This window comes from Carassius gibelio, chromosome A9 (assembly GCF_023724105.1).
Source record: "Carassius gibelio isolate Cgi1373 ecotype wild population from Czech Republic chromosome A9, carGib1.2-hapl.c, whole genome shotgun sequence".
In the NCBI taxonomy this organism is placed as follows: domain Eukaryota; kingdom Metazoa; phylum Chordata; class Actinopteri; order Cypriniformes; family Cyprinidae; genus Carassius; species Carassius gibelio.
Genome location: NC_068379.1, coordinates 29,394,876 through 29,412,902, shown reverse-complemented (window position 1 = coordinate 29,412,902; position 18,027 = coordinate 29,394,876). Strand labels below are relative to the sequence as shown.

Genomic DNA, 18,027 nt, shown 5'->3' with positions numbered 1-18,027 from the left:
GGCATAGATACAACAAGGTGTTGGAAACATTCCTCAGAGATTTTGGACCATATTGACATGATAGCATCACGCGGTTGGTGCAGATTTGTCAGCTGCACATCCATGATGTGAATCTCCCGTTCATCCACATCCCAAAGCTGCTCTATTGGATTGAGATCTGGTGACTGTGGAGTCCATTTGAGTAAAGTGACCTCATTGTGATGTTCAAGAAACCAGTCTGAGATGATTTGAGCTTTGTGACATGGTGCATTATCCTGCTGGAAGTAGCCAACAGAAGATGGGTACACTGTAGTCACAAAGGGATGGACATGGTCAGCAACAGTACTCAGGTAGGCTGTGGTATTTAAACAATGCTCAATTGGTGCTAAGGGACCCAAAGTGTGCCGAGAAAATATTCCCCACACCATTACACCACCACCACCAGCCTGAACCATTGAGGATGGATCCATGCTTTCATGTTCTTTACGGCAAATTCTGACCCTACCATCTGAATGTAGCAGCAGAAATCAAGACTCATCAGACCAGGCAACGTTTTTCCAATCTTCTATTGTCCAATTTTGGTGAGACTGTGCCAGTGGTGGACGAAGTACACAAATCAAGTACTTGAGTAAAAGTACAGATACATATGGTAAAATATTACTCCAGTAAAAGTAAAAGTACTCCTTTTTCAATTTTACTCAAGTGAAAGTACAAAAGTACTCAATTTTTTATGTACTTAAGTAAAAAAGTACTGCAAGATAGATGTTTGCAATTTTACATAGGCAACTTAATTTAATTTTATATTAGCACATTTTTTTATAATCCTACTGCTCAAAATACCTGGGATTTTTTCCAAAATAACCACTATATGGAGTCAAGATATTTTTGTTGTTGATATGGACTACGTTGATGAGAGTAATGCTCACTGTGAAGCTTACACTGTGATGTACCTGAGAGAAAACAGAGATGACCATCTGATTTTCACCAGTAAGAAAAAAGTATTTTAAAGTTAGTTGTTTTACAGAACATCAAAGTTACAGTACAGACCAAAAGTTTGGAAAACTCATACAAAGAGTTTTCTTTATTTTCATGACTATGAAGATTGTAGAGTCACACTGAAGGCATCAAGGGCTATTTGAGCAAGAAGGAGAGTGATGGGGTGCTGCGCCAGATGACCTGGCCTCCACAGTCACTGGACCTGAACCCAATCCAGATGGTTTAGGGGTGAGCTGGACCGCAGACAGAAGGCAAAAGAACCAACAAGTGCTACGCATCTCTCGGGGAACTCCTTCAAGACTGTTGAAGACCATTTCAGGTGACTACCTCTTGAAGCTCATCGAGAGAATGCCAAGAGTGTGCAAAGCAGTAATCAAAGCAAAAGGTGGCTACTTTGAAGAACCTAGAATATGACATATTTTCAGTTGTTTCACACTTTTTTGTTATGTGTATAATTCCATATATAATTCCATATGTGTTAATTCATAGTTTTGATGCCTTCAGTGTGAATCTACAATTTTCATATTCATGAAAATAAAGAAAACTCTTTGAATGAGAAGGTGTGTCCAAACTTTTGGTCTGTAATGTATATATGACATGATAATAGGGCCTGAAGTTAGGAAGAACATTTTAAGGAAAAAATAATAAAAAAATTTCATAATGATTTTTTCCTTCTCAAATCTTGTCTGTGGTTTAAAAACACCCCTGGCCAAACGGGGTGCATCTCTTCCCACTTTGCTAATTACTGTAGTTACCATGTTCTGAACATCACATCCTTTCTTTTCTAACCAGATGTAATCTATCTATCTATCTATCTATCTATCTATCTATATATATATATATATATATATATATATATAGATAGATAGATAGATAGATAGATAGATAGATAGATAGATAGATATGTGTGGCTGAATAAAAATATTTGGACATTTATAAAAATTACATCAACTTAGCACCAACAAGCTTGTTAGCTAGACAGTTAGCATCAGCTAACAATATTTACTTATTTTCAGTACGATGAACATTCATGTCTGTCTACTCGTCTAGTTAATCCAAACAATATACATATGTATGACGTTACTGTCGATAAACAATATAAAAACAGACGTCACAAAGGACATTTTAATAAAACTGTTAACATTACGGCAGCGGTGAATTTGAACATGCATGAGTTATTGTATTTAATCTGTGTTGTTTTAAGGTTTTTGTTGTTGTTGTTTTTTTTTACCTAAAATTGATGCATTGTCTGCACTCGAGCATTTGAGTGGGCTTAAATAGATCTCTCTTTACAACGGATTTAGTTCCCAAACAACTGACAGTTTTGACCTAAATATGATTTTCAGTTACAATAATTAATCCAAAATTTCGACATAACTTACTTTTAGCAACATCAGACGCACGCGCGCTCACAAGATCTCCCGGTTCTTACTTCTGGTGACTCGCACTAAACGGTTCATTTGAATCAGTGAGTGGTCGACTACAGAACAGCTGCAATCGGATCATTCTAATTCGTAAACGAATCGTTTGGTGCGATTCGCGATCCGATTTAAAAGTTTCTTTTGAAAAGACTCCGTTCGTTAATGAAGAATCAGACACCGCTTCTGCGTGTCGGAGCACGTGATATAGGGAGTAACGATATGTTTTATGAAATGTAGTGAAGTAAAAAGTACGATTTTATGCTTTGGAATGTAGTGAAGTAAAAGTAAAAGTTGCTCAAAATAAAACTACTCCAGTAAAGTACAGATACTTGAAAAATGTACTTAAGTACAGTAACGAAGTAAAGCTACTCCGTTACTGTCCACCACTGGACTGTGCAAATTGTAGCCTCTGTTTCCTGTTCTGAGAGGAGCAGCACCCGGTGCGGTCTTCTGCTGTTGTAGCCCATCTGCTTCAGGGTTCCACGTGTTGTGTGTTCAGAGAAGGTTTTCTGCATACCTTGGTTGTAACGAGTGGTTATTTGAGTTACTGTTGACTTTCTATCATCTCTAACCAGTCTGCCTATTCTCCTCTGACCTCTTACATCAACAAGGCACATTTGGAGTCACTTAAATCTTCTTTCTTTCCAATTCTGATGCTCGATTTGAACTTCAACTTCACCACTTCCAGATGCTGCCATGTGATTGGATGATTAGCAATCTGTGTTACCAATTTTTTTAAAGTTTAACGAAAATAAAACCAATGTTATTGTGTTTGGCCCTAAAAAGCATGATGTGCTGCAGCGCTTGAATGCAACTTCTTTGACTGGTTTTGTTAAATCTCTGGGATTAAAAATTTGGGATTTGTTCTTGATAGTGATTTAAAGTTGGACAGACAAATTAACACTGTGGGGAGATCTTGTTTTTTTTTATCTACATCTGACTAAACCATTTCTATCCATTCCAGATTTTGAGAGAGCAATTACATCCATTGTCTTTTCTCGAATAGATTATTGGAATTCCATTCATTATGGAGCTGATGTTCAAAAAACAAAAAAACTAAAGGCTGCAGCAAAAATTATCGAGTCGGCAAAGAAATATGAATCTTTGACTCCATTATTAATTTTATTAAAGTGGCTGACAGTACGACTAAGAATTATTTATAAGATCCTCGCACTTGTCTTTAAGGCCTTGCACAATCTAGCTCCTGTGTATTTGTCCGGTTTAGTGAAAGTCTACACCCCCTCTAGATCCTTGAGATCAGAAAATCAACGTCTGCTTTGCACTCCCAGGACAAAATATAAACAATAGTGGTGATACAGCTTTTTCTCGAACAGGCCCTAATTTGTGGAATAACCTCCCTCACTCTATTCGATCTGCCAAATCCTTACCCATGTTCAAAGCTGCGTTAAAACAACATCTTTTAAATTCAAATGGAGAGGTTTTTTTTTTAATGGGTTAATGTTTGTGTTTATTTATGTGAGGTGGATATGTCTATCTCTGTTATTTTCTTGTGTTTTATTTATTGTATTTTTTTAGCTTGTGACTGTGAAACACTTTGGGCAACGTGAGTTAAATTTAATCTGTGCTATATAAATAAATAAACAAAACAAGGAACATAATATGGGTTTTGAACACCACAAGGGTGAGTAAATGATGGAAAACTATCCCTTTGTATGGCACAGGTAATCATGTGATCGTGTGATTGGTGATTACCTATGGCATATACACACACTCACAAGTTCATACAGTATATAATCTGAAAGATTCCACATTGCAGTAATCAAAAAGACAAAACGCACCTTCAAGATGTATAGACGTGATATGTAGATTTCTCGTTCAAGACACCATACCTCTTTGTGTGATCTAAAAGGGATTTGAGAGTATTACCAAAACTCAAAGTTGGGGATAGAGAAGGGGAATGAAATTTTTTGGCTGCTGGTGCCTCTGCTGCAGGGCACACAAGTTCACAAATAAGAAGGGCCATATGTTCAGGGTCATTGGTCTAAAGGGGCTGCAAAGGGCCAAATCAATATGACACGTCTGGTAACACACGAGGTCATATAACACGGAGCCCTCCTCCGGAGATCTCAGCTCTCTCATTGACAGTTACATGTATCACTGTGTGTAGACACCACTCTCAGCCAGCACTGACACACACACACGCTCAAGCTCTCATCACACTCACCGGCTGCCAATTCATGTTTTCTAGGCTACTATGAAATCAGGCTGGATGAAAAGAAACTCTGTAGAGTTGGATGAGTTGTTACACTTGCTAATAAAAATTGCATGTCCAGCATGCATGGACAATACAGCAAAAAAAAAAGCATTTAAAACTGACTTTAAATCATCTCTATCAGTTTAGAATTGCTGGTTGTCATAAGCTTTTGCATACTAGGAAATTGTTAATTAGTTTGAAAATACCAGTTCTGTTGGGCCTCGCAAGGCGGATATCCAGAAAGCAGAAAACAAAGCATAGAACAACGTTTCTGTGGCCCCCCAGCGTGGCAAGTGTCATATTCTGGCGCACATGAGGTTGATTTCAGATGACAAGATGGGAACAGCCCTTCAATTGAGGCACAGTACGACATCGGGAGATTAAATAAAACTGTGCACTCTTCTAGAAAACTTTATTGCTTCCAGATGGATACAAGCTTCCTCTCAGCAGCTCTCCGGCAAAGGCGAGATGCAGGGGGCCCGACGTCATGTCATCATCCAACTAATGTATGGACAAAAAGAATCAATTCTGCACCGGCAGTGATTTGAGCTGCTAGACTTTGTAACAGTGAGATTTCAATATACATATGGTCTGATGCATATGCACTGATTTTTTCAGGTGGTGCTTGAAGAATCACTTTTAGTAGCCTACTGCTCGTACTTAACAATAGTGGTATGAACAAACCAAGTATTAAACTTCAACATGTAACTAATCTCATACTGTTTGTGATCCAGACATAAATGATCGGCCTGCGGCTATAGCTGAGGAGAAGGGTTGTTTTTGTTGTTGTTGTTGTTTCACTTTTTTTTTTTTTTTTTGCTCTTGTTTTTAACTTAAAACATGATAAAATAAAATAAAATAAAAATCTGTCAGTGCAGTAAAATAAAAAAAATACACTTGTATAAAAGATACAACAAAACAAGTCTTAGTATCTAATGCAGTGTTGCATCTCAAATAAATGTATTTTGTTTCATATTTTAACTAGGAAAATTTGATAAAAGTGCACTTTAAGAAGCAATACGAAGACTTAAAGGTGGGCTCTTAAACTTTGAACCATCAAGTAACCTCATAGAAACCTCTAGAAACTGCATAGCAATGCCCTGGTAACCCCCTACAACATCATAGTATCATCCAAATGAAATATGCACAGGTAAGCACCACTCTTTCCTTCAGAAAAAGTAAAAATCTATAATTACTTCTCAATATAGAAAATATCCATGAATGTCTCATCTGTTTCACCTGCATTAACAGGGTTCAGTTTGGCATCAGTCTCTTTGTCTCTTCTTCACCCTACTCATTGTTGATGCATGCAGCACTCTCACAGATGAAACTAATACCGTTGTTTGAAAAGGGTCCAACTGCAGAAAGCCTATGCCAGGTCAGCAAGCCACTCTTTGCCCCCATGTTGTGTGGGGCCATGTGGTTCCCAGCATGGCATCAGAGAGCATATTTTCCACCTGTGCCTGTGGAAGCCTGTGTCCCCAGACCCACACACCAAAACCCAATATTTACATTTTTATATTACCGTTTTCAAGCCCCCTGGATGCAAACAAAGGAGGCAGCGTCTGTTTGTTCCCTGTATGCAATTAGACTGTGACACTGTATACCCCTATTGCAATACAGAGGGGTCACACACTTGAACTTTGACTGTGTTTGGTACACAAGCCAGCTGATTGGCTTGCATAGGACAACCTGCTAGATAAATAGCATTTTAAAGAATTTATAAAATCAAACACTGTGCATGTGCAATGCAGCGTATTACTATATATTTTTGGCTTTTGTCAAACCACACAGAGTCCATAATTGTACACAGTCCTTTGTGGGATTGTAAAAATTACGTGCCGATCAGTGCAATAAATGCAATTAATTTCTTCTTTTTTTTTTTTTTTTTTTTTTTTTTTTTTTAGTAAGGTCCAGTGTGGTTCGGAATTCTTCATAATATCTTCTTTTGTGTTTTGCAAAAGAATAAAAGTCATACAAATTTGGAACAACTTGTGTTTAAATTTGCTCTGGTGAACACATGGCAGGCTTATGGCGGGATGCATTTCATACAATACAAAACTGTTCTTATGCTCATTCTTATGCTGTTGTGGTGTTTTGGAAGCATGTACGTCTATCTCGTTGGGTCTGTAACCAGAGGCTCCAACTCCGAGTCTCAGGTGTTAGTAGAAGAGCTGAGCATGTCTCAGCATAATGACTCATTATTGATGCTAATGATGATCTGCTCATTATTTTTAAACAGGCTCTAGAAATAAACAATTATAGTCATCTACTTTTCATTATGCTCCCGGCCAAAATAATTTGGGGACATGAAGGGGGTGGGGGTCTGTAAGACTGTATTGCTTAAATGTGTAACATAACTTCATTAATGAGACTAAATTGCTAAATTAACAATACTTATCAACATATCTGAAGTCACAAAACATGTTGGTTTTTTTTTGATTGATGTTTATTGAAGAGTATACCGTTATTTAGAACTGACGTTGACTGACTACTGAACGATCTCGTCTCTGCCCAGCATTTTTCCATGGATGGAGAATGTCTGGACTAAAAAATGTCCCCCTTATGTCCCTCGGTGCTGTGAAATGGGATCAGATAACCTCAGCGGTGCAATTAGTCTCAGAAATCTGAGGCTGAGCCAGTCAGTCCAGTTCCAGTGAGCTTCACTAGGGCAGATGCTCCATGCTGACCGCAATGGTCAACCAAAGTCCTCAGAGTTCTGGGAAAAACAGGTCATTTTCAAAGATCTAGTACCGCAGCTTATGTATGGTTAACCATCTAGCATTTGCTTACATGACATGCTCATTCTGCATATAAATGCCTAAAGTGAACTATAAAACAGAAGCTGAGAACTAAAGTCAATATTTTAAGATTTAATCTGAAACAAAATCATTTTAAAATGCATATAGAAGAATAATTGCATTCTACATCTCTCATCTAATGTATTATTCCCTATCAGAGATAAATGAGCATGCATACAGGATACACTCTATAAGGTAATTAGATTCTCCTGCATAGAAAGGAAAATCCCTGCAGTGGACATATCTGATTATAGATTTAAAAATAGCAGTTTAATCCAACCTTATTATTTGTTTTATTACAATGCTCTACCAATTGAGCTACAGGACCACTAAATGAATTATTAAACTATTAAATGATATGTGAGTTCATATTAATCTCAGAGTGTACACACACAAAACTAATATTAATTGTACTAAAACTAATATTAATATTTTAAAGGTGTTTTTTTTGTTCAGTATAAAAATTGGAGAAACAAAATACTACATATAATCTCATTGCTCTCACAAGAAAGAAAAAAGAGATACTGAAGTGATCTCATGCGTGATTTTCTTTCCTATAGGTTCATCTGCTGACATGAGCAATCATTTAAGCAGTAGAATTCAGTACAAACATTTTAGCGGTGGAACACAACTCAGTGTTAACTTTTTACTTAAACTATTGCATTCTGTATCCAGTTTTATGATATAAATTAAAATAAATAAAAGGATAGATTTGCAATCTCTGACCCAGGAGCTTTGTTTGTATATTTCTACAGAGCCAGAGGTAAAATCAGCACCCACATGACATGAACCCACCAGAGTGATCTAAATGAACTGCGTGGACTGGAGGCGTGAACTGCTCTGGCAGTCAGATCAAATCACGGCGTTTGTACATTCAGCAGACACACTGAAGTAAAGCCAAGGCCAATGCTAAGCAAATTCAGGGTTCAAAAAGTCAAACCTAGATCCCTTTGGCAAACAATCCCAGTCTCCCGCAAGCTTCTGTGGTTGTTGTGGAATATGAGGCCAATTCACCTGGCTCTACCTTCATTTCTAAAAGGTGAGCTAACTGGCATGTTGTTTACTCTGGATCAGCTCTAGGTAATGCAATAAGACAATTTTTCATTGGTATTTTTGTAACATATAGTGCTGACCTCTAAAAAAAGAAACTGATGTTAGCTCCGCAGCTAGTGGTGTCTTAAAGGGATAGTTCACCCAAAAATGAAATTTCTGTCATCATTTATTTATCCTCATGTCATTCCAAACCCATATGATTTTCTTCTGACAAAATACAAAGAATAATAAAAGAATTAAAAGAATTAAAATCTATTTTGTGTTCCAAGTCACAACATCATAAGTAAATTATGACAGAGTATATGCACTATGCTGATCAAAAGTTTGGAGTAATTGTGATTTTTTTTTTTTTTTATGTTTTTTCCAAGAAGTCTCTCATGCTTACCAAGGCTACATTTATTTTAATATAAAAACAGACAAATCTGTAATATTGTGAAACATTATTACAATCTTTTTCCATTTTAATATTTAAAGAAATACTTTTACTTTACTAAAATATAGAGAACATAGTTTTAGAGAATATATAGAGAATATAGAGAATATATATATATAGAGAATATAGTTTTTTTTTTTTTTTAAACTAGTTATTATAATATGTATATATGTGCACACATAAGCAAACTGTTTAAATGTTAAGAAATTAATTTGATCACAGTTGTTTTTGTTTTGTAGGTGTAAAGCATGTGACATAATCAGAAATTAAGCAACGGGAGATATAAACAAAAGTATCACATCATCACTGAAATCCAACACTCAGTGTTGTCATAGAAACAAGTTCTGAAATGCCACATTGCAGTCAAGTAATTTGATATTGTGTTTGTCTGCTGGATAATGTCCTTCAATCTCTCTCAGTCATTTGTAGTGAGGGATCAGGGGCAATATTCTGATCTGTTATCCCACAGCAGAAAAAAAGCACATGAGCGTCAAATAGAGACCCCAGCATATTGGGATCTCTCAGTCATTTTTTGGCATTTTTAAGCGAACATTTGGTAAAGGCCATAGGGGGTTATTAGATGAATGCTTTCTGTGTAATGAGAGCTCTGGCTTAATAACATTAGCTTGGATCACAGATGAAAAGTACTGTCTATAAAGCTTACGCTGACTGAAAGTCTCTCTTGCACTCGGCAGCACTCACACTTTGAAGTGCCTGAGCAGAACAACAGCCAAAGACAGGAAGTACATGCCTCAGCTTCAAACTGCTGGGCGTGTTTCAAAATGGTTTCATTTTCTCCATTTGGTTTTGTTTACTGGTCAATCAAATCGGGAATCTACTCTTTAAGAGCAATTTTGGAGGGCTTTTTTTAATGAAGGTCTCAAAGATTGCAGCAAAGGTGGACTTACATTCACAAATGCATGTTTTTATTTGATGCTGCTGCATTTCCCATAGAGCGCCCCCCTCTGACATGTTTGCATACATTTCTAGTTACTCAAAATGTAAGTGGATCCCTTGAATAAAACCCAAAGCAAAAGAACTGCACAGCTTAGAGTTTGACTGATATTAAATGAAATCAAATCCTCCTAAAGTCATATGGTTATCTTCTTAGCATAATGATGCAGATGGTAGTTTTGAGTATCATTTACTTGGACATTTGCTAACTGTCCACAAGACTGACAGATGCCCTACTTTAGGTGGCCACAACAGTCAGCCGGAGTCCATTACCAGCACAGCTGTTACACATGAGTTTCTGGCAGGACTGATTTTACCCCTTTTCCCCCCTTTTTTGAATTGTTATATTGTTGTAGCCCCCTTTTGCTTGTGTAATTATTACAGGATACAAGGGAGATAAAGGCATCCCGCAATTTGCCTATTTCTGGTTCTAATGTTTACAACAATTAGGAAAAAAAAAATATATATATTGAATATTGATGGAGAAGCCTACTTTTTGTGAAAATAAATAAAGAAGTTTATTTTTATTTAAAAAAAATATTACAAAGGATATTTTTGGTCCTTTTTAATGTTGCAACTTCCACAGATCCACAAAAAAAATGCTGTATTATGCATGCCAGGCCACAAGTTTGCGATGTCATTATAAACACTATGCTCCTATTGACTGAACACATAACATTTATGCGCATGTCATCACCATTTTCTTATTCCCATTTTCATAGTTTACATAGAGACGGTAAACGGTATCATTTTCAAAAACTTGCATTCTTTTTCAAAAGTTTGCGTTTTCAGTCCCACTAAAACAGTGTAGTCATGTAAAAGAATGTGCTGTGGTCGAAGAATCCATATATTTCTGAAAATGCAACTTTCTGATGTGCAAGTCTAGAGTTTGTTACTTGTAGACCTATGTGGTCATCATGTGTAAAGCCTACAGTATATACATAACCAAAAAAAAATGTGTGAGAGAGACACCAAATTAATTTCTAAATTCAAAAACCAAACCTTCATAAAACCAAGCTTCTACAGTCTTTGATGACTCTGTCTTAATAAATCTCTTTAAGATATTTGCTCTTTTTTTGTATTCATGTACAAGACAGAAATATATGCATAACCAAATTAAGAAAGACTGAATGAAAATGAAATGATTCATTGTAACATTCTAAAAAGTTTACAAACTACAGTCTTTGCTTCTGTTGAGTCCATGTGCAAGCACTTTTCCAATGCTGAGATTGCATGTGCATCGTGCACGAGGCGTATATGACTTTGAGCGTCAGACACACAGGACGGAAACAGGTGTAGCATACAATCACCATGGAGACGGCGGCAAACAGAGCGCGGCGCTGCTCACCTGTAGGGGTCTCGGACTGAATGGGCGTCCATGTGACCCGCGTTGCCGTGAGAACAACGTAGTGGCTCTTCTTCCCGATATGGAAGATTCCTCTTACAATCGGCTCGTCCGGTCTATATTTCTTTTATTTTCGCTCCTTGTGGGCGTCATCCGTGGATAACCGAGTGGTCGAGACAGAGAGTGTCGCGTTTTGCTGCTGTTTTGGCTTTTTCTTCTTTGTCTTGACTCGCTTTCTCGTCCCGCGAGAAGACACCGGTTGCGTCTCGTGCAACTCCTCCCGATTCTCCGAACACGCGTGCAGGACATTTATCGATTTACACGGGAATTGAAACATCGTGAGAATGTTGTGAACTCGCCTTTGTGTATCAATTTACCGGTTTGGCGCGCTCCCGGTCTCTAGGCTTTTGAGGAAGTTCCTCGTCTCCGTGCACCTCTGGAGCGCGCGCGCCCGCTGGGTTTTCTTAGCCGAGCGCGCTCGCTGCCCTCACTCGCATTTAGTGTAATTACTATTTCAGCTCATCATTACATTTGTGTGGTATTGAGAAATACCATGACCAGCCATTTTACATTTATTCCTATTAAACGAACTATCCATTTTTTTGTACTAGTAGATTAGAAACAGAATGTTTCATGTCTAAATAGTTATCCTATAGTAAAACTGAAAAAGATCATCACAACTGGAAAACCTACTAAAAATGAAAAAAATATGTAAAAAATGATATTAGTTACTAGTACTTATTCTGTTAAAGCTTGGTCCTGCTAGAAATCCATGGGCCTAGCTGAATATGTGAACGATTTTCTATAGAATATAAATACCCTAGCAAAAGATCGCTGTAGCATTATTTGCTACTGATTTTAAAAGTACTAGACATAGTACTAGTTAGTTGAATAAATTACGGATTGCAAAAGAAGATGTTTTAACAGAAATATTTTAATCTTGTCAAAGACTGATTGCACTTCTGTAATAGTATTCCCGCGGATTTAAATGAGTTTTAATGTCAACAAATACATAGGCTGCTTCAAACTTGCGTGTCTAAATATGTTTCCATATTATAATGACTGCAGGCATGGGCTATTTGCTGTGTTAAACAATAACCCGTATTACTATGTGTGGAAAAAGTCGTCCTCACACAGCACCTTGGACAGTTCCTGGGAGTGGCCAAAGCTTCTGAGACTAAGCAGTTAACTTCTAGTGGATGTTTCCCCGTTTTATATGCCAGATTATTTCAATTTCTTTTTAACGTTTTGTATATATGCAACAGTCTCAATGAAGTATAAATGATAAATGAAAGATATTTGTAAAGGACGATGTTAGTCGCGATGCCTAAATGGCTCCCATTTAGCATACAAAAATCTTTCACCCAACGCACAGAATTCTTAAAGATTTTTGTTTTATATATATATATATATATATATGAGGGCATGCATGTGAGGGCATCTCAATAACTCTCTTTTACACCTTTGTCTTTTAATTTTCATTATAATCTATATTTTGCGTGTGTGACAACTTGAGCTTAATTTAATAATGAACGAAGGCTTTTCTGCACTTCAGATAAAACACAAATATCCGATACATTTTGAGAATAATTATTTGCTGAACAGGTGGATTATAAATTATTCGAGGACAGGTCCATTTACACTGATGTATGGTGTGAAATCTGCGGTGATATAGGGTGTATTTGGAAATTCCAAACATTTTTTTTATATTTATTAAAACCTTTTATAAGTGTATTGCTATGCGATGGCGACATTAAGCTATTCGCTTACATTTTTCGTGATGCTGCATGTCAAGTTATTTTGAGGAGATTTTTTTAAGCCCTATCTGGTTTTAAATAAGCCTGGATAATAGTAGACTTTGGGAAGTGCATTTATATCGTGGGTCTGCATTGGGCTCCTCTGTGCTATTAATTTTAAACTGTAGGCAATGCGTTCAGGTAAGAAACACTCTCTCATTGCGCACCAAATCAATACAGCCGCTTAAGGTTACTTAAAGCCTACTAACAGTGAATATCCTTTAGGAAAGAAAAATATGTTTAATTATATTGAATTATATACATGACCTTGAAATTTCATATTAATAGTTTCAAAATGTAGCCAACTGTTTCAAACCTTTTCACCTGTTTATAAATCGATATTTTAACTGAACAATCAGCAAGTCGGTGTTTTAAAGAAAATACAAATAATGATTTATAAAGAAAAAAAATCTGAAAGTGCCTGGAGTGATGCATGTATCTCTAAATGTTTTTAAATAAATGACTATGATAATGTTAAATTCAAAACCATTTGTTTTATTTCGTAAACCTCCATCATGAACTGATACACACATACAACAGTCTCAAAACTAGAGTCACTTTGTAATCAACCTCTTTTTGGTTGCATCGTCATTGTTTGCTCCTTCTTCACAAGCAATAAAATTTCAAGTCGAGAATAACCGAATAGTTTGAGCAGACTAATTCAGTCCATTATTTATTTCCCATCTTAGAAAGACAGGCCTCTCGATCAGCTTTTTACACAGGGCGAATTTAAAAGGTGATAGTCAAGCTTTTATGTACAACACTGAGACTCTAACAACCGAATTTTTCAGCACTCAAGCAATTCGAAATTCCACAAAGGATAACTGATTGAACGTTAAATTAGACGGGGTTCAAAGAACGGGACTTCTGCAACTCTGCATGATTTTACAGTAATTAATTGCTAAGGCAACATTACAGATTTTTAAGCACTTGCCTGCTGGTTATTACTAGATTGAGTACTGTTTTATATAAACCAGAGATAAACCAGTTTTATAAAACATTAACATGAGGGGTTGCATGGAATGATGCAGGGATTTGACTTTATAAAAATTAACACTTCTATACAAAATCACAACAAAATAATTCAGTATGGGATAGATAAGTAGTAAAATGTAATAGGTTGAAAAATATATCAATCTCTATTCATTTCTATAATTGGCCCAGTATCGGATTAAAAATTGCATAGATTCCAAATTATTGCTTGTGATTTTGTAGCATGGATAAGTAACACATTCTGAAGAAAGTCACGCCTGTTCCCACCTGTGTGTGACCGCAACGTAGAAGCGCTATAGAATACAATACATAAGGGGAACGAGAATAAACGAATTCTCTTTTCTCCTAAAGGCAGTAACAACAATAAATAAGTACATAAGATTAAGCATATAATGTTGTTGCTCTTTTTGCATCAGCCATAACAGAATACCGTGACGAGCAGTAATCACAAATGTCTGTTAGAATCATCACGAGTCGTGAAATATCGCGTTCAGCTGTGCGTTCATGACCCGCTCGTGATGCGAGTGCCCCTCGTACGACATAATGTTCTCCATGGGTACATCACAGCGCTGCGTAGAGCCCGCGTAAAGAGACGCGTGTCCCTGCGCGCCGGCCAAGCCCGCCGCCTGATAGTGCATGGTAAAGGCATAGTTCTTCTCGAATTCCGACGAGGGCTCGTGTTTGAAGGAAAAGTTCCCATTAACGCTCAAAGGTGGACTAAGAGGTCCGTCAAAGGAGGGACTGGTGCAGTCTGTGAGCGCGGTGTCAAAGAATGGCTCCAGTGCGCTCCCGTACGCGTGCGGCTTGACGTGAAAGATATGAGAGCTGTCCATTGTACCGTATGGAGGGCTGGGAAGACCGGGCGTCTGGTAGGAGTAGGGAAGAGCGGAAAAGGAAGCACTTGCTGTTTGCATATGAGGGGGCATCTCCTGGCTCTGTTCGGGGAGAAAAGTTCTGGGGTTCAGTTGGAGGCATCCTGCGACCAAATTGGTCGTGGGCTGGGACAAGCCCTTGCACAAGGCCTGCACGAAAGACATTAGATCCGGGCTTTTGCCCGACCTCAGGATTTCCGAAAGCGCCCAAATGTAGTTCTTGGCCAGTCGTAGTGTTTCGATCTTGGAGAGCTTCTGCGTTTTGGAGTAGCACGGCACAACTTTGCGTAGGCTCTCCAGCGCGTCGTTGAGCCCGTGCATGCGGTTCCTCTCCCGGGCGTTCGCCTTCATGCGCCTTAGTTTGAACCTCTGTAGACGCGCCTTAGTCATCTTCTTCTTCTTGGGTCCTCGTCTTTTCGGCTTGGTATCATCGCCGTCTTCTTCCTCCTCCTCTTCCTCATCGTCATCCTCATCTTCGAGTCGGCTAAGTCCTACTTCGTCGTCCTCCATATCCTTGTGCATGGGCACGCTGGTGTTCTCCACGTCGCGCTCGTCTTGGGAGCTGCTGTCACACTTGTCGGTCCAGCTCGTGCTAGTTTGAGACTCCAGCATCATGCTTTCCTCTGTGTAAGATTTCGTCATTTTGGAACTCTACAAAGCGATAAATAAAGCCTTTAAACATCCATTCAATCAAATTGTTCTGTATTATCTTAAACATTAGAGGCATGCAAGCCTTAAAAAAAAATGAAATGCACTACGTTGCACATTCAAAATGCAACAACACATGACCTGTGGATGAATCATAGCTGCTTACTTCATCCAGCTTTGTTATGTAACATCATCCGAGATTCCTAATCAGATGGAGTCCTTGTTGTTCATTTTGAAGTATGAAGGAATTTAATAAGGAATATTGGAATATTATATATATGTTTGTGTGTGTGTGTGTTTTTTTATTCCTAGGTATTCAGAAACTAAATTCTAATTTCTGGTTAGGTTTGAAATAAATTAGTCTGAATGTAGTTTGAATTATCATAAGTAAATTGGTATTGCCTTAATCCTGTTTAACGAGACTGAACAGCAAGATTTTTTTTAAATCTTAAAAGCAAGTATTGTACAGTATAGCAGAAGTTTAGACAATGAGATTGTAAAAAGTATTAATTTGTCAATATACAGGATTATTTTGCACTCCAAAAATCAATTTTGTAATTAATTTTATTAATTTGAAAAAAACGCAAAAAACTTGTCAATGCAAGTTGGCACATATTCACTATTGAATGTAACAATTCATTTACCTTTTCAGTAGATTTATTTGTGGGTTTACGAAGTATCAGTTATGCAAAATGTATGCCGTTCCAAATTAAACGTCTGTTCATGTATAAGTATCATGGAGTATAACCATCAGCAACATACGAATGATCTGAATGAGACCGAGCTATTTGTCAGTTCAACATAAATATGTCAAATACAGAGTTTATTATTAATGAAAGAAACAAGACATACCTAGGATTTGTTGAATGTCTTGTTATGACAGTTTCATGCCCGTCGTGGTGGTGTGGGAAGTCCTGCGGATTGAAGCCTAATGTGGCTGCGCCGATGGGATGCTCTGGTTATATAGCGGTGCTGCTGATGCTGGAAGATGCGAGTGGATGTCTGTCTGTGGCTGCCTCTACAGTCCCACCCTGCGCCCGTGATTGGCATCTGGCCCCGCCCCTTCCCCGGCACGCGCCATATGGCCGACTACGTCAGGAAAACGGCCTCAAGTGTCACGTGATCTCTTCCATTTGTATTCGCCAGAGCTCCGTATTCCGTCCCTTTGTGGCCGAAAGAAAGTGGCCATCTGTCGCCAGTTAGAGACTCAGTGGACCTGTTTGTACCCGCAGGATGGATTAACCCTTTCAAGCGTGGGACACATTCAATCACGACCGGCTCTTTCTTTAGCTACATCCCGTTGTCTTAAAGCGGACAGTTCTTTATGCGTGTCCATAAATTATCTCATAATTACTCAGTAGGTTTTGTCCCTAATTATTAGTAGAAATAGGCCTAGGTCCTGTCTAAAAGAATATAAATACGCCTAAATTGTATAATAAAAAAAATACAAATTATTATTATCTTATCATTACTTTTTATAGGTTAGCCCATTTGATTTTTGAGAAATTTGTAGTTTGTTGTGGTGGTTCGGAGAATTGTTGCTTATGTTTTACAAGTATCTCGTGATCTTGAGTGTAAACAGTAGGCTATTGCAAAGTTTGGCTCGAGATCCCGGTCATGAGTCCCCCTCTTGTCAATGCTGGTCGGGCGGCACGCGAGTCGCACGCGCACTGACAAAAAGCATGTTTCACGGCTCACTAACCTGATCCAACGTCCTAAATCTGGTGTTTTCTATTCAATTTAATATCACTGCCCCTCCAACTACCCCCCCCCCCCTTCCCAAAAAAAAGAGGCAAGTACATAAATGGGGGAATAACTATACAGTGGCATTTAAACAGACGTGGAGCGTTTGTGCTTTGATTAGCCTATAATAGCCTATATAGGCTATTAAAATAAATAAATAGGCCTACAATAAATAAAATGAAATAAAATTGAGGAATCAGCCTATTAGATATCAACAGAAAGTCATCTAGACAAGTAACAAAATAACACTTTTTTCACTATAAAAGTCTGTGTATGATCTAATCATGCATTAATTGTGTAGCCTACTTAGCCGGTAGTTGTTAGCTTTGAGAGTATTTGTTGTCTTTAAAATATTGGCCTATGGGATTTAGTTCAGAATCAGTCCAGAAAAACATCTTAGGCTTGCTCAACTTTACATTGATCAAATAAACTTTATGAGAGCATATTAAAGATTTGCAGGTTTTGATTTACTGAGGTAGTGCAATTGTTTTTATTCGATCTAAAGCTGAGTTGGGTATCTCGTCTCTATCCTCCCCTGCTGTTTGCTCATGCATGGAAAATATTTCTTTCCATTGTTTGTTTATCTGTGCTTATCTCTCCTGACATCTGTTAATGGCCTACCGCAGACATCTGATAACCAGGTAACCGTGAAGTGTCCACGAACATGGGCTCTGAATGCTGCTGATATTTCTCATAAAAATCAACAAGTTTGTCCCGGTCAAAGGTCCGAAAGGAAGCCGTCTGTTTGCAGTCTTTATCTCCTTGTTGCCATGCAAAC

The 18,027-nt window shown here is 37.9% G+C and overlaps 1 protein-coding gene and 1 pseudogene across 1 annotated transcript; both read right to left on the bottom strand.

The window, feature by feature from the left end:
- Positions 1–11,654, bottom strand: part of LOC128020188 (ceramide kinase-like protein) — a 52,149-nt pseudogene extending 40,495 nt beyond the window's left edge.
- A 1,813-nt stretch (positions 11,655–13,467) lies between these two features.
- On the bottom strand, positions 13,468–16,505 carry neurod1 (neuronal differentiation 1). Its single transcript, XM_052606758.1, has 2 exons — positions 16,359–16,505; positions 13,468–15,509 (listed from the first exon to the last, which is right to left on the bottom strand). Exon 2 carries the CDS (start codon positions 15,498–15,500, stop codon positions 14,454–14,456), a length of 1,047 nt encoding a protein of 348 aa, XP_052462718.1. The 5' UTR covers positions 15,501–15,509; positions 16,359–16,505; the 3' UTR covers positions 13,468–14,453.
- Positions 16,506–18,027: the final 1,522 nt, after the last annotated feature.